General features: G+C 41.8%; 1 protein-coding gene across 2 annotated transcripts in view; it reads right to left on the bottom strand.

Annotated features, from left to right (window-relative positions):
• The window catches only part of CCNYL1 (cyclin Y like 1), a 371,242-nt gene that overhangs the window by 191,718 nt on the left and 162,330 nt on the right, over nt 1-17,194 (bottom strand). For both annotated transcript variants that reach the window (XM_069225961.1, XM_069225962.1), the window contains one exon: nt 8,675-8,726. In XM_069225961.1, the coding sequence (XP_069082062.1) occupies nt 8,675-8,726 (52 nt within the window). The remainder of the gene's footprint in view (nt 1-8,674; nt 8,727-17,194) is intronic.

Raw genomic sequence — 17,194 nt, forward strand, 5'->3', positions numbered from 1 at the left:
GAATCTGCTGTGCCCCTCCAAAAAAACTACTGCAAATGATAAAGCTAGTTTGGTGCTGCTCCCATTATACCTCATGAAATAAGACAAGAACAGGTTAGTGCCTTTAAAAAAATAAAATAAAAAATAAAAAAAACTCTCAAGGTATTTGAAATATGCTTAGCCAGGAGCAGATTGCTTCAACCAAGAGTACTTATCGTAAAGGAAGGTTCTTGCGCTCAGGCATGCAGCTCCAAGCATGGGGGCATACTTAAAGAACTTTTCATAGGCATTTGGAACGCATATATCAAAGTTTGTAAAAACTACATGTTTTACACGCTTGTTTTAACTGCGAAGATCAGTCAAGTACTCCATATACTTGTGGCTTGGGATCCAAAGAGGGGAAATGAGGAGCTCTTATAACCAGACATACACAACATCAAGAAAAACACCTCCAACCACACACCCACATGTGCAGCTGGATAACAATGAGGCTAAGCACTTCACAGCGCCAAGGAGTAGTAGTAAGCACTACACAAATAGCGACACTGGATATCTACAGTTACAAGTAAAAATTTTCTTCTCCAGCGCTGGATCTTTCAAAGATTCACATGCTTGAATCAGCAAACAGATTCTGGAACATGCTATCTAGACAGCATTCCCCTAAGGTGCCAGGTGAGCAAGCCTGTTGCCTCAATACCACCATTCCCAGTTCCGATTTGTTGTGACTAAGCCAAGGTTCAGTCTTTCCTTACAAATGGAAGCTGTTTTTTAAGCTCCTGTAGATTTAACTCCCATTTGTGACACTGTTTTGTCACTTTGCTTATAGTGTTGGCCTATTGGTTGCTCATGCCAAGTACATGTTTTGCTGTTAATGTGATATGATGATGAGAAGACCAGTCCGATATATTTTGCGCTACTTCCGATAGAAGAAGCAATGATCTTCCTCCCTATTTGTTATGTAATAGACGTCATATTGTTCATACATATTAATACAGAGGACCCTTTGATGCATGGGAGAAAGAGCTGTAAACTGAATGCTACTGCTTTTAACTCAAGCACACTAATATGGCCTCTTCCAAACCATCTTCCACCCAGTGCAGGTCTCCCCCAACCTTCTAGGGAATCATTGGACGCCATCTAAAATGGAGATGTCTCCTTTATAAAAGGTCAGACCTAAAGCTATAGTCTCCACAGGTCCACAATGGTAGCGCTGCTTTACTTTTTGGACCAATTCAGACAATCCTCGTAGGAGCCTGGACTCTGTCCATTTTCAAGCTCCTCTTGAATGTCCTCATATGGTAGCAGTAACATAAAGATAAAGGGATGCAGAAGAACAGCATTTCCTTACAGAGACTTAAGTAGGCAAACTAAAAAAAGACGTATTACTTGATATTATACACACTTAACTGGTCATTCTCATTAGCCTTTCTTCAGAAGGGAAGGCTTTGTTATATCAGTCATCCAAAAAAGCTCCTAAATATTGTATTTTCCTGCAAGGTGATAGAGATGTTGAGAGTAAGCTCCAGTCTCCTGCAGGACTGTAGACAAGCTTTTGTAAACTCTTTGGTTATTTGAAAACAGCCTCCTTCCACCAGCCAATCATCTAGATAGGAAAGAAATTGGTGGGCTTGCTTTGTTAGGTAAATACATAGAGGACAGATTTAGATCTAACAGGAGGATTTTAAATTGATAATGGCGACCAACCATTTTCAATCTCAAACATACATCCAACGAATGGCTTAAATGTAATGTGGACGCAGATATCTTGAAGAGCTCAGAATGTCAAATAGTCCTCTGAATCCAGGAGCTGAAGGACAACTTGTAAAGTAGCCATGTGAAATGATGGTTTCTTCAGAGAGATGTTGAGTTGCCAAAAATCTATAATCAGCCTACACTTGCATGATTTCTTCATAACGAGGAGAAAATTCGAGTACAAACCTGCTTTTCACTGGGTAATGGGAACCGGTTGCATTGCAAGATGTTGGTGCAAATTTGTTTTTATGGAGTAGGTGGTGGCTTCTGGACAGGATGCAGTATTCGACAATTATTTGCTAGGTCCAGGACTCACGGATCTCTGGTGACAGAGGTCCAGTGACTGTAGCAATTAGAGAGTCTTCCTCCAACTGACTTTGTTGTTGATGGGAACCGTTGTGGAGAATGCCTAGGATTTGTCCCTGGTATATGGAACTTCCTTCTGTCTGTGTTTGTGTCTCGTTTGTATTTGATATGCCGTTAGTGGTGGAGCTCTTTATCGCTGAGTTCAGTATTGCTGGTGGTATAATTAACAAGACAGCTGAGGGGGTTGATAAGTCAAGATACAAATCCTCTCAGACCAATACTAGCTCCCGCTTCTAGCTGCACAAAAGGGTTGAAGTCGCTTAAAAGCTCTCAGCGGCTTCAACACTATTGTATTTGTCTTAAGTAACAGCAGGACCTCATCAATAGGCCTCTCAAAGAGTGCCTCCCAGTCATATGCAGGACTTTACTCTCGACTTCTGCTCCAAAGGACATTTATTTTCACCACATTTGCCTTCATGACACTTGCACCTATAAGCTGTCTTTACCTGTAGTAGGAATATCCACTGTGGTACCTGTGCCCTCGAAGTTTTCTCACCTTCATGAAGGAATGCTTTTGCATTATTGAGTTTATCTGCACGTAGCAGGTCTAGGTGTGGGCTTAAGTCCTATTATATCATCCAAGCAATACCCACTGACTTGCTCCTCTCACTGTATACTCTGCCATGGCTGAGACTCTCTTTCCATTTCATCCAACCTTCTTCCCCTCTCTAGCTATGAAGTGGAACAGGTATTAGGTATGTTACATAAACTCCTCTGAGAAACTTGCACCACGACAATGTGCAGAAGGTTTTGCCAGTGAGACATACAAGAAAGTTGTTAGGTTCTTTGTATTTGTGACAAGAGCTGCTACGTGGACAGGATTCTTCATAACTTTTAATGCTACTGACCCGATGTGGTCAACTACAGGTATAGACTTTATGGTTGGTCTTGCAGGTGGGCTCTTTAAAGTCATACAGAAAAATGCTTCTTTATTGCAATACACAGATCAAATCTCTTGGCAGACCCTTTGACTAGGGCATGAAAACAAGCAATATTTGGAGAATCGGACAGTAGTGGGATAGCTGACAGACACTGGTGTTACATATTTGTTAGATCCTGTGTATTGAATAATATCTCCAAGCGCATAGTCCTCCTAATGAGGACCATCAGAATACATGCCCTAGCACATGGGTACTCTCAAACATTTTCCCAGGGGCGAAACAGTATAGTACGTGATGTGCCCAAGGGCCACATGGATGCCAGCAGGGTGGCAGTCGGGTGAGGGGCTGAGGGGACTGGTGGTAATGTAGGTGTAGACAAAGGATATATATCTAGTGACTGAATTGAACAATGTGAAACCAGAAAACCTACAATTAATTCTAGCTTCCCCACTAGTCTATATTGTGTGATCCTAGGGAATTGTTTAATTTCACTTTCCCTCCTTTTTCTTCATTATCACATATAGGAGGGCCTCGAAATACATGATTTCATTGGTGAGCGCTGTAAAAAACCAGCTCCTGTCTTTGATTTAATAAACTATAAAGTTGTTAATTTATAATAGGAACCCAGGCCACCCACAAACTGCACAATAACAGACTTGCCTCTTTAATTTACTATTAGAATTAATGTTTCTAAATTCATGTTTGAAAACCATCACTTTTCAATGAATACTTCTAAATGCACTGATATACTAAATTGTACTAAGGTAAAAAGGTTCTGCGTGTTAACTGAAAACACTTTTTGAATTTTGAAGAGATTGTAATTTTTACACTTTTGCTGCAAGATGTCTTTAAAAATAAAGGTGTTTTCTAAAGTAAAGAAAAGGACTCCCTAGTTACGTCCAGTCTTTAACACCAATTAAACTTGAAATAAATGATTGCCTGTAATAAATGATTGTCTGTTTATTTAACATGTTTTATTGTTAGTGTTGCGTCGAATAAACAGCTGCCCAGGCCTCCTGTTGCACTGAGGGGCACATGTAAAGATCAGGGGGCCATATGAGGTCTGCGGGCCGTAATTTGAGCATCCATGGCCTAGCGTGATGAGTTATAGGCCCTCTTGGAAGAGAACACTGCCATGAAGGTTTTCTAAGGACTTGTTATTGGAGCAACAGGGATCACAAAATGTGGGTCGGAAGGCTAAATTTGGGGGTTGTAGCTGAGATCGTGATTTGCTAGCATTCTGTTGAAGGTCATTATGAAAGCCTTGTATATTAGTTAGTGAGCATGCGTTGCAAATAATGAATGTCACAGGCACCTGAATCATTGTTTATCCAGACAATTTAGGTTCTTCCTCGTAAGGTGAAGAGTGAAAGTGAAAATCATCCTGTTTTGGTGTTTCTTGACGGATTGAAGATGTCCAAGATCATCGAGACTGGGAACACAGAATCAACTTCTATATACTTCTCTTCATCAACTTACTAATATGTCACTTTGAGGTGTCTTGTACTGTAAGGAGGCCCAAAGAGATGCCCCCCAATCCGATTCCTCTGTATCCAAATAACAAGGAAGGTAGGGCAAGATATTTCTAGGTGAGGTATGTTCAGATAAACAACACAAAAAGTACTCCACACTGTAAATAGATTATATTTGTATGAGTAAAACAAGACCAAAATGACAAAACTCCAATCTGAACAAGTCAAGATATTAATTTTTGAATAATAAACCAAAATAGTGCTTAGAAGTTGATAGCACTAAAAGGTTACTTGAGGTCATGCTAGAGTGTGGCAAATCCAAGCTGAGACCGACCGGAATGGAGGGCAGGCCAGCTACAGAATCCACCGGGGTCCGCTGAGACAGTACCTTGGACAGAGGAAGCATTGAGGACTCGATGCGTGGAGCAGAGGAGGAGATGTGTCACTGTCAATCAAGGAGATGCGTCAGTTCCAAGATGCAAAGATCAGGTAGGGTTAGGTGTTGAGGCAATGTGTCATCATCGAACTGCTTGGTTCAAGCGATGCATCAGTGCCACGCAGAGATAAAGATGAGTTAAAATGCAGGAAGATGTATCCCAAAGTCGGCAATTAGGTGTCCGCAGATCGAGCAGCGATGTATCAGTGTTGGGTTGAAATGTGCTAGTTCCGATCAGAGCAACGTAGTAGATGCGTTGGCGTCCTGGAGTTGCAGAACAGATACTCACTCCCCATGGCCCAGGACTGAATTACTTGGCAAAGCAGGACTCACAGCAGACAGAGTCCAGGTGCTGGTTGTAGGCAGTCTTTGATGTTGCTGAGACTCCAGGAGAACAGGGGGCAAGTCCCTGGAGTCTCCCTGGGTTCAGATGAGAGGGGTCCAAGTCCTTCCTCAAAAGGGCAGTGATCAGCAGGCAGCAGGGTAACTCATCAAAGCAGAGAGCAGTCCTTCTTGGAACGCAGTCCAGCAGAGTGGCACTCCTTCACAGGTCCAGCAGTGGACTGCTTTAGTCAGCAGGGTAGCTCAAAGCAGACAACAGTACTACTTGGAAAGCAATCCAGTAGAGTGGCACTTCTTCACAGGTCAAGTAGTGTACTGATTTAGTGGGGTCACAGACCCAGTTTTTATACCCAAATGTGCCTTTGACTTGTGGGGTGACTTGAAAGAAGGGTCTTTGAAGTGCACAGAGGTCCTTTCTTCCTCAGCCCTGGCCCCAGACTATCAGTATGGGGTTATCAGCCCTTTGTGTGGAAACAGGCACTCCCCCATTCAGGAGTGTCAGCTCTTTCTGGGCCTGAAGGGTGGAGAGAAGCTACCAGAATGCAGATGAGGACTCCAGCACACCTCACCTTCCTGTGTTTGTGGCTGTCTAGAGGAGATGCAGTAAGTGTAGCTGTCACCCACCCCAGACGTGTATCGGAGACCAACTGGAGGCACACAGTGCAATAAGAACAGAAAAAAGCCCACTTTCTAAAAGTGGCATTTCCAAAATAGTAAGGTTAAATATGACTTTACCAGTAAAGAGGATTTATCATTACCATTCCAATGATACGAAACATGATGCAACTATTCCTTTCTGATCAGGAATTATAACCTAAAAGTGTATTAAGGCATTCCCAATGCTGGCCTATGAGAGGAGTAAGCCTCACAGTAGTGAAAAACGTCTCAGAGTTTTTTCCACTACCAGGACATGTAAAACTTACAAGCACATGTCATGCCTTTTAGTCACACAGCACCTTGCCCTATGGGCTACCTAAGACCTACCTTAGAGGTGGCATATGTAATAGAAGGGGAATTTAAGGCTTGGCAAGGAGTTTTAAATGCAAAGTCGAAGTGGCAATAAAATTGCACGCACAGGCTTAGCAGTGGCAGGCCTAAGACATGTATAAAGGGCTACCTAAAGTGGGTGGTACAATCAGTGCTGCAGGCCCAATAGTAGCATTAAATTTACCGGCCCTGGTTATATGGTATACGACATTACAAGGGACTTACATGTAAATTAAGTATGCCAAATGCATATACACCAATGTTACTACGTTTAGGGCAGAAGCACATGCACTTTAGCACTGATCAGCTTTGGGGAAGTGCTCAGAATCCAAAGGCCAAGAAAAAGATACAGCAAAAACCTGAGACAAGAAGGGAAAAGATTTGGGGAAGACCCACAAAGGCTGACAGGTCTAACAGTGATCAGCACAAGGAGACACTTATCTTAATATGTTTATTTTTTGCACATAGTTTCTCACAGGAAAGAACGAGCATCTTTGCATGTTACTAATCATTCTGAGCTACATCCCTTTAAAAAAAATCTGATTAACATGAGACCGATTCTAATATATTTTCCACCAAATTACTAACACTTTTTGGTGTGTTTATTCATGTCTGCAGCCGTACTATTCTGTTCTAAAGGAGCAAGAATCCAAGGATGTAAGATATTTGTGGAGAAGTTAAGATGGGACCACTTATTATAAGGAGTAAAATAACCTCTGCATTACATTAAAAGGATATTGGCAATTACTTCAGTGTTCCATGACCTTATAAAGAAACAGGGTTTAAGTCCTTGCTTCTCTATATGGTTACAATATCATCAGTGATTTGCAGTATCATATAGCAAGAGAAGGGATACATTATTAAATATATGAGAGAATGTATTGTCCATTTCAAAGGTGCTGCATCCTTAAACATCATCTACCTCTGCAGTAATGTTTAAGTTCTTCCTTGTAAACATACGCATCGTGCTTTAACATTAATTCACAGAAGTTATTTATAGCACGCAGTCCTTAAAGAATGGCACATTTAAGCCATACTTTTAGAGGCACAAAGTCTTTAGGTACAGATTAACTTCCAAAAGTTTGGTATGGAAGGGTTAATCAGCCATGTGTCTTGCTTGGAGTTTTACGAGAGGCTTCTGCTAATTATTATAATAAAAAATGGGTTTTTATAAAATAACAACTTAGAATCAACTCAAAAATGTCTCTCAGAATGTTATAACTATAAAGTACTGAAAACCAGTTCCAACATCCAAGCAAGAAAATCAAGGAACTTAAAAAGCATGGTGACCCCAAGCTGCGCAGGGCAAAAAAAGCATTTAAGGTTAACCCGTTTTACTTTACATATATGAAAACATTGCCATTAGAAATGTTCAGAATGTACTACTTTACTACACTAACCATATTACTCTGACATATTGTCACACACCACTCTAGATAAGACAAATGCAATTACACAGCATAAATATTCTTAGCAGTGAGATGATCACTTTAACATTAACACTTAATTTTACCACTATTGATATATATTCATTGTTTTGAATATTTTATTCTTTAACGAAAACATGATTTTAGGTGCTGCTATTTACTGGTATCAATTTTGAGAAGTCATAAACCTTTGCATTTGTTCTGATGCTGGTATCTAGTCCTTGCACCTTTCCTTGTGCTGGATGCAGCCTACATAGGCATCTTTAAACTCAGTGGCATTCTCATGCCTGTTCCAGGCCCTTCCTCATTTGCGGATTGTGACAAATTCAGATTAACATAGCTACTAACGATAGAGGATTGGTGGAGAAATATGACTCCTTATATGACAGCCGAAAAGGTCACATATGGGGCCTGAGGTTGCCCAAAGAAAGTTAGTAAGATCTGGGGTCCCTGGTGTGAGTAATATGGCCTGGAAGTGCCAAGGACCTGTGAATCATTTGCGCCGGAACAATTGCGGTACCCCTCCAACACACTTAAATATAGGGGAAATCATGTCTAGTAAGGTACTGTTCATATTGTGAGACACTGTATTTTGTTATGTAACCTTGTTTCATGTAAGTGTTTATCATCTGTTTAACATCAATAAAAATGTTCTTAAAAAAAAGATTAACAAAGCTATGGTGGAGGAAAATAGGATGCATTTAATGAGTGGAAGTATTATCCCAAACAGAAAACGATACAATAAGGAAGCAATACCAATGCTTTCCCACTCCCAGCAACTACACTCATTACAAACAATCAAACTCACAGAAGGATAAACACAAAATAAACATTTCCAAGACACAGCCATGTCAATTACTCTAGGTGGCTCTGAAAACAACTAAGGCTTTGCTACAAAAAGTAATTTTTAAACATTTCACTCTGAGAAACATACAAATCCCGTTGTAATTATTTCTAACATGGCAAACGGTATCATAACGCCTCAAAAGAAAACTTTCCTATCAGCAGGAATGTGTTTCCGAAGACACTCACCGTTAGAGGATGTAATTTTTCATCAAATATTTCCAGTGATTTTTCAGAGTCCCTAAAATATAAAGCACACAATTCACACATTTTAAAAGGTCTTCAGTGTCTTATCAATTGTGTTTGTAACATTGAAACATTGATTTCCCTAAAATAGCATTTTATAAATTAAAGGTTCAAATGAGACGCCTTTCTGGAGAAAGAACATTTCAAAATTCTAACAACCAAGAACCAACACGCCTTCAATTTTCTCCAGAGAAGGGCAAAACCATTCAGTGTTCTAAAATAAAAGGGGACCAAGAAACTAGGTGAGCCCAATACAAAAGTTCATCTGGCAAGACCTTACGACTAACATTTGACACGAAGAACTCTTTTTAAGAAAATGCCAGTTTGGGTATTTATAAACCTCACACTGCAGGTGCATAGCTGCAGTGACCATTGGAAATACCTGGAAAGGCAGGGAAAAGTGCTGCAGAGAGGTAGCACTTAGATATGTGATCTGCTTCAAAGGAGTTTTTACCGAAGGCAAAAAAGTCTTCTAAATGCAGAGTCAGGGATAAAACCTTAATATGATCCTGCTTCTATCTTAAATAAAAATGAATTGCAATTTTAATGGTACATTTATTTTTCCAGTACCTTTTTAAACTTCTTTCATTATGTTGTTTGCTTCATTTTCACATGCAGGCACTGAAGCATGTTCCCATAAATATGAAGACAGAGGGTTTAGTTATTCTACTGAACTCTCAATATGCATGTATCAGGTATCACCCAGGTTTAAAAAAAACTAAAGTGCTTCTTGTGCAAGTCTGCTCCTCAAAGCACTATCCATCCTTAGTACTAAGTTTGCCATATACCAATCTATTGCATAGTTGTGAAGCATAGTATTTATTTTCGGGCCCTAACCAAACCCCACCACAAAGCAAGGGATTATGGATGTTTGAGTTCTGAAGCACCACGTTCCTATTGTCCAGTGAAGCACTCAATCTCTGGCATCTGAGGCGCTTCAAGCACTGCAATTATGCCTAAACCAGAGGTAAAGGGAACCTTCATCAGGCTTTTAGATCGCCTTCAGTGCAGACAATTTAGTATTTAGCTAGATCCAGCCAGCAGTTTTATTGAGTGTTGCCTTGTGTTTTAAAGTTCCCATCTTCAACGGGGATGGGCGAAGAGTTGTATCCTCGATGCCTTACCATCTTTCAAAGGGTCAATTTTAGTTTTTAGATAACAAATAGCAGCCCCATGCTTCTTCTTCTTACCACTTACTACATTAACTTTTACTTTCATAGTTAAGCAGAACCTTCTGCACATTATTTAACATTTGCTGCCTGCTCTTCACCAGGTAGGATGTTGTAACGCAAGTCTTAATAATGCATGTATATACTACAAAGGCATTTTTCAGGAACTTTACAACTTTGGACTTTACCCTGCAGTAATTATTTGTAAACATGTCAAGTAACATTTTCTATCACTTAAAAAACAGGGGCGGGTAAGCTTTTTAGAGCTCAGTAACAGGCTGTGGTAAGTAATGGTAAAGGGTTTTTTATGGTTCAGGATGAGTAGTGGTAAAGGTTGGTAAGAGGTTTTCACGGTTCTGGGGTGGGTAGTGGTAAGGGATTTTTAGGGTCTATGGGCAGGTAGTAGTAAAAGGAGGTACAGGGTTTACAAAAAAAGGAATGTGCATTTTGGCAGTCGACACAACCGAAAAGGGGAAATAACTATTTTATTCTAAAAACACATACATATATATATATATATATATATATATATATCTCCAAAAAACACAATATATAAAAATCAAAGTCTGGCACTCCTTACAAAAATATGATGGTCTTCATTTATTCAAAAAAAATTCATGAAGCAGAAACATAGGGCAACGCGTTTCACTTTGTTAGACATGTATTGTAAGAAGGGCCAAGGAAGAAGACCGCGAAGGTTGAAACGCGTTGCCCTATGTTTCTGCTTCATGAAATTCTTTTGAATAAATGAAGACCATCATATTTTTGTAAGGAGTGCCAGACTTTGATTTTTATATATTGTGTTTTTTGGAGAAATTTAAAATGGGTCCTGTGCCCATTAACTGAGCACCAACCTCGACAGGCGAGCGCTGGAAGGAACACAGGATTACCTTTGGCTGATATATATATATATATATATATATATGGAAAATGTCACTTACCCAGTGTACATCTGTTCGTGGCATGAGACGCTGCAGATTCACATGATGTGCATTATCCTGCCATCTAGTGTTGGGCTCGGAGTGATACAAGTTGTTTTTCTTCAAAGAAGTCTTTTCGAGTCACGAGACCGAGGGATTCCTCCCTTTCGGCTCCACTGCACATTGGCGTCGACTCCATCTTAGATTGTTTTCCCCGCAGAGGGTGAGGTAGGAGTTGTGAATATACTAAATGTTCCCATGCAATGGAGTAAGTATGTATGTACATAATGTGTATTAAAATAGTATTTATTTACAAATTTACAATTTTCATTCAACTTATAACGGCTACAGGCTCCCGGGGAGGTGGGAGGGCGCATGTGAATCTGTAGCATCGCATGCCACGAACAGAAGTACACTGGGTAAGTGACATTTTCCATTCAATGGCATGTGTAGCTGCAGATACACATGCTGTGCATAGACTAATAAGCAGCAATCTCCCCAAAAAAGTTGTGGCTTAGCATGTAGGAGTTGAAGTAATGTTCTTAATACAGCCTGTCCTACTGTGGCTTGTTGTGTTGTTAACACATCTACCACATCTACACAGTAATGTTTTGTGAATGTATGAGGCGTAGACCATGTGGCTGCCTTACAAATTTCTGTCATCAGCATATTTCCTAGAAAAGCCATTGTGGTGCCTTTTTTCCTAGTGGAATGCGCTCTTGGTGTAATAGGTAGATCTCTTTTTGCTTTAATATAGCAAGTTTGAATACATTTCACTAATCATCTGGCAATCCCTTGTTTGGATATAGGATTACCTGCATGAGGTTTCTGGAAGGCTACAAACAATTGTTTTGTTTTACGAAACTGTTTTGTTCTGTCAATGTAATACATTAGTGCTCTTTTTATGTCTAATGTATGTAAGGCTCTTTCGGCTACTGAGTCTGGTTGTGGAAAGAAGACTGGGAGTTCCACTGTTTGGTTTAGGTAGAATGGTGATATAACCTTTGGTAAGAATTTGGGATTTGTACGGAGAACCACTTTATGTTTATGTATTTGTATCAAGGGTTCTTGTATAGTAAATGCTTGTATCTCACTTACTCTTCTAAGTGATGTGATAGCTATTAGAAAGGCTACCTTCCAAGTTAAGTATTGCATTTCACAAGAGTGCATGGGTTCAAATGGTGGCCCCATGAGTCGTGTTAATACAATATTAAGGTTCCACGATGGTACTGGTGGTGTTCTCGGGGGTATGATTCTTTTTAATCCCTCCATAAATGCTTTGATGACTGGGATTCTAAAAAGCTGTGTAGAATGTGTAATCTGCAGATAGGCAGATATTGCTGTGAGGTGTATTTTAATAGAAGAGAATGCTAGTTTAGATTTTTGTAAGTGCAATAAGTACTTACAATGTCCTTTGCGGAAGCATGTAGTGGTTGAATTTGATTATTGTGGCAGTAGTAAAATATTTTCCATTTGTTTGCATAACAATGTCTTGTAGTAGGTTTCCTCGCTTGTTTAATGACCTCCATACAGTCTTGTGTAAGGTCTAAGTGTCCAAATTCTAAGACTTCTGGAGCCAGATTGCTAGATTGAGTGATGCTGGATTCGGGTGTCTGATCTGTTGTTTGTGTTGAGTTAACAGATCTGGCCTGTTTGGTAATTTGACGTGAGGTACTACTGATAGGTCCAGCAGTGTTGTGTACCACAGTTGGCGAGCCCAGGTTGGTGCTATGAGTATTAGTTTGAGTCTGTTTTGACTTAGTTTGTTTACCAGATAAGGAATGAGTGGGAGAGGGGGGAAAAGCGTAAGCAAATATCCCTGACCAACTGATCCATAACGCATTGCCCTTGGACTGAGGGTGTGGGTGTGGGTACCTGGACGCAAAGTTTTGGCATTTTGCGTTTTCTTTTGTTACGAATAGGTCTATTTTTGGTGTTACCCAGCGTAGAAAGTAATCTTGTAGGATCTGGGGATGAATTTCCCATTCGTGTGTTCGTTGGTGATCTCGACTGAGATTGTCGGCTAACTGATTTTGAATGCCTGGGATGCGTTGTGCTATTAGGCGAATGTGATTGTGAATTGCCCAATGACAAATTTTCTGTGCTAAAAGACACAGTTGTGACGAGTGTGTCCCTCCTTGTTTGTTGAGGTAATACATTGTCGTCATGTTGTCAGTTTTGACAAGAATGTGTTTGTGGGCTATCAGTGGTTGAAATACTTTTAATGCTAGAAACACTGCCAACAGTTCTAAATGATTTATGTGCAGTTTTTGTTGATTATCCCATTGTCCCTGTATGCTGTGCTGGTTAAGGTGTGCTCCCCACCCTATCATGGAAGCATCTGTTGTGATCACGTGTTGAGGCACTGGGTCTTGGAATGGCCCCCCTTGGTTTAAATTTATAGGGTCCCACCATTGAAGCGAGAAGTGTGTCTGGCGGTCTAGTTTGTGTAGAGTTTCTATAACGTATTGCGTGTGAAGAAGACACTTGTTGAGTGCTGGTTTTTATTAACCAATCGTCTAAGTATGGGAATACGTGCATGTGCTGTCTCCTTATATGAGCGGCTACTACTGCAAGGCATTTTGTGAATACTCTTGGGGCTGTTGTTATCCCGAACGGTAACACCTTGAATTGATAAGGTTTTTAATACACGGCGTGCATTAAGTATTTTCTGTGCGACGGATGTATGGGTATGTGAAAATATGCATCCTTGAGATTTAACGTTGACATGTAGTCCTGTTTTTTGAGTAAGGGAATCACGCCTTGAAGTGTTACCATGTGGAAGTGATCTGATTTGATGTAGAGATTCAGTGTTCTGAGGTCTAATATGGGTCTCAACGTTTTGTCCTTTTTTGGAATTAGGAAATATAATGAGTAGACACCCGTTCCTTTTTGATGGTTGGGTACTGATTCTATTGCTTGTTTTTGTAACAATGCTTGGACTTCTAGTTGTAACAGGTCTAAGTGTTGTTTGGACATATTGTGTGCTCTTGGGGGCACATCTGGTGGGAAACTTATGAATTCTATGCAATAACCATGTTGGATAATGGCTAGGACCCATGCGTCCGTAGTTATGTTTGTCCAGTTTTTGTAGTATGCAGTAAGTCTCCCCCCACTGGTGTTAAGTGTTGGGGGTTTGTGACATTGAAGTCACTGTTTGGTTTGACTTGTTTTAGGGCTTTGGAATTTCCCCCTTGCTCTAGGGAATAGTCCACCCCTGTATGAGCCTAGAAACCCTCCTCTCTGGTACTGCCCCCGATAGGTGGGTCTGGTTTGTGAGGTGGAAGGCTCTGGTGTTAGCGTACGAAACCCCTCTCTAAATTGTGGCTTTGTAAATGTGCCTCTGCTTTGTGGGGAGTAGAGCGCGCCCATGGCTTTGGCCGTGTCTGTGTCCTTTAATTTCTCAATTGCTGTGTCCACTTCCGGCCCAAACAATTGTTCCTTGTTAAAAGGCATGTTTAGCACAGCTTGCTGGATTTCCGGTTTAAATCCTGAGCTCCGTAACCAAGCATGCCTGCGAATGGTTACCACAGTGTTGACTGTCCGTGCTGCTGTGTCTGCCGAGTCCAATGCGGACCTTATCTGGTTGTTGGAAATTGCTTGTCCTTCAACAACCTGTTGGGCACGTTTCTGGTGGCAAGTGCTGTATAATGTGTTGCATCTCGTCCCAGTGTGCCCTGTCGTAGCAAGCCAGTAGGGCTTGCGAGTTTGCGATGCGCCATTGATTGGCTGCCTGTGCTGCCACTCGTTTGCCCGCTGAATCGAACTTCCTACTCTCTTTGTCAGGCGGTGGTGCGTCTCCTGACAATTGAGTTTGCCCTCTTTCTTGCTGCTCCCACAACCACCGAGTCAGTTGCTGTGTTATAAACACAGGGTCCGTTGGGGGAGGTTTGTATTTTTTCTCCACCCTAGGCGTGATAGCCCTTCCTTTCACTGGCTCCTGGAAGACTTGTTTTGAGTGCTTGAGCATGCCTGGGAGCATTGGCAGACTTTGGTAGGAACTGTGGGTGGATGCCAAGGTGTTAAACAGGAAATCATCCTCTTTGGGCTCCGAATGCATTGCTACATTGTGGAATTTAGCTGCCCTTGATAGTACCTGCGTGTATGCAGTACTGTCCTTTGGAGGTGACGGCCTTGTTGGGTAACAATCTGGACTGTTGTCGGAGACCGGTGCATCATATAAGTCCCATGCATCCGGGTCATCCTGTGTCATCCCTGTATGTGTCAGTGACTGCATTGGGGTTGTGGTTACCGGGGACGGCTGTGGTGAATGTAGTGGAGAAGGCTGTGGCAAAAACTTTGGTGGTGGTGTTTTATCTCTTGCCACCTTTGCCTTTGGCTGCATTTCTGACTCCTGAAATGCCAACTTTCTTTTGATTTTAATTGGGGGAAGAGTTTGTATTTTACCAGTCTCTTTCTGGATATGCAGCCTCCTTTGGGTATGGTCTGGCTCCCCCATACTTATTTCCTGCTCAAATCTATGTTCACGCATTTGGCCAGAAAGTCCTTGCTCTTCCGTGTGAGAGCCTAATTTCGGCTCCGAGGCGGCTTTTTTCAGTACCAAAGGTTTCGAAACAGTCTTTTTCGGTTCCGAGATAACTTTCTTCACCTTGGGTGTGTCGAACTCTCGGTGCCGAGATCGTTCTGAGCCTGAATCTCGACCTGAGTCGGATGTCTTTGGCAGTTGTGTGGCCTTTTTCGGTGCCGATGTTTGGTCACCGTCAATGGGTTAAAGCCATGGCCTGCTGGCGGTGGCATCCCCTTGGCCTTTACCATCTTGGTGTGAGTCTTGGACGGGGCAGGTTTACTCACAGTTTTCTGCGTTGTCCCCAGTCGCTCACTTTCGGAGTCGTCTGAGTCCGTTCCCTGGATGGAGATTCTTTCCTCCTCTTCGACGTCGATCTGTTCTCTTGGTGTCAACGCCATTTGCAGTCTTGTGGCTCTTCGATCGCGTAGGGTCTTTTTCGTTCGAAATGCCCGACAGGCCTCGCAAGTATCCTCCCTGTGTTCCGGTGATAGACACAGATTACAGACCAAGTGTTGGTCTGTATAAGGATACTTCGCGTGGCACTTCGGACAGAAGCGGAAGGGGGTCCGGTCCATTAGTTTCGACGGTGGACACGGTCGGGCCGACCAGGCCCCGCTAAAGAGTGGAAGCCCCGAAGGGCCGCCGGAGCACTTCTACTATCGGTGTCGATATACTAACACTAAACCGGTACCGAGATCGAACAATACAGTCGAATTTTCGATATTTAGCTAACTTTCCCGATTCGAAATACGGAGCGAAGAGGAACACGTCCGAAACTGATGGCGGAAAGAAAACAATCTAAGATGGAGTCGACGCCCATGCACAATTGAGCCAAAAGGGAGGAGTCCCTCGTCTCGTGACTCGAAAAGACGTCTTCAAAGAAAAACAACTTGTAACACTCAGAGCCCAACACTAGATGGCAGGATAATGCACAGCAGGTCTATCTGCAGCTACACATGCCATCGAACATTATATATATGGAAAATGTCACTTACCCAGTGTACATCTGTTCGTGGCATTAGTCGCTGCAGATTCACATGCTGTGCACATCCCGCCATCTGATGTTGGGCTCGGAGTGTTACAAGTTGTTTTTCTTCGAAGAAGTCTTTTCGAGTCACGAGACCGAGGGACTCCTCCCATTTCGACTCCATTGCGCATGGGTGTCGACTCCATCTTAGATTGTTTTCCCCGCAGAGGGTGAGGTAGGAGTTGTGTATGCTAGTAATAGTGCCCATGCAATGGAGTGAATGCATATGTACATAATAAAGTTTCACGTAATCTATTTACAAATGTACAAATGTTTAAGATCTACTTCTAAACGGCTACAGGCTCCCGGGGAGGCGGGTGGGCGCATGTGAATCTGCAGCGACTAATGCCACGAACAGATGTACACTGGGTAAGTGACATTTTCCGTTCGATGGCATGTGTAGCTGCAGATACACATGCTGTGCATAGACTAGTAAGCAGTTATCTCCCCAAAAGCGGTGGTTCAGCCTGTAGGAGTTGAAGTAGTTTGGAATAATGTTCTTAGTACAGCTTGACCTACTGTTGCTTGTTGTGCAGTTAGCACATCTACACAGTAGTGCTTGGTAAATGTATGAGGCGTAGACCATGTTGCTGCCTTACATATTTCGTTCATTGGAATATTTCCTAGAAAGGCCATGGTAGCACCTTTCTTTCTCGTTGTGTGCCTTTGGTGTAATAGGCAGTTCTCTTTTAGCTTTAAGATAGCAGGTTTGAATGCACCTAACTATCCATCTAGCAATGCCTTGTTTTGAAATTGGATTTCCTGTATGAGGTTTTTGAAAGGCGATAAATAGTTGTTTTGACTTTCGAATTAGTTTTG

This window comes from Pleurodeles waltl, chromosome 3_1 (assembly GCF_031143425.1).
Source record: "Pleurodeles waltl isolate 20211129_DDA chromosome 3_1, aPleWal1.hap1.20221129, whole genome shotgun sequence".
NCBI lineage: Eukaryota > Metazoa > Chordata > Amphibia > Caudata > Salamandridae > Pleurodeles > Pleurodeles waltl.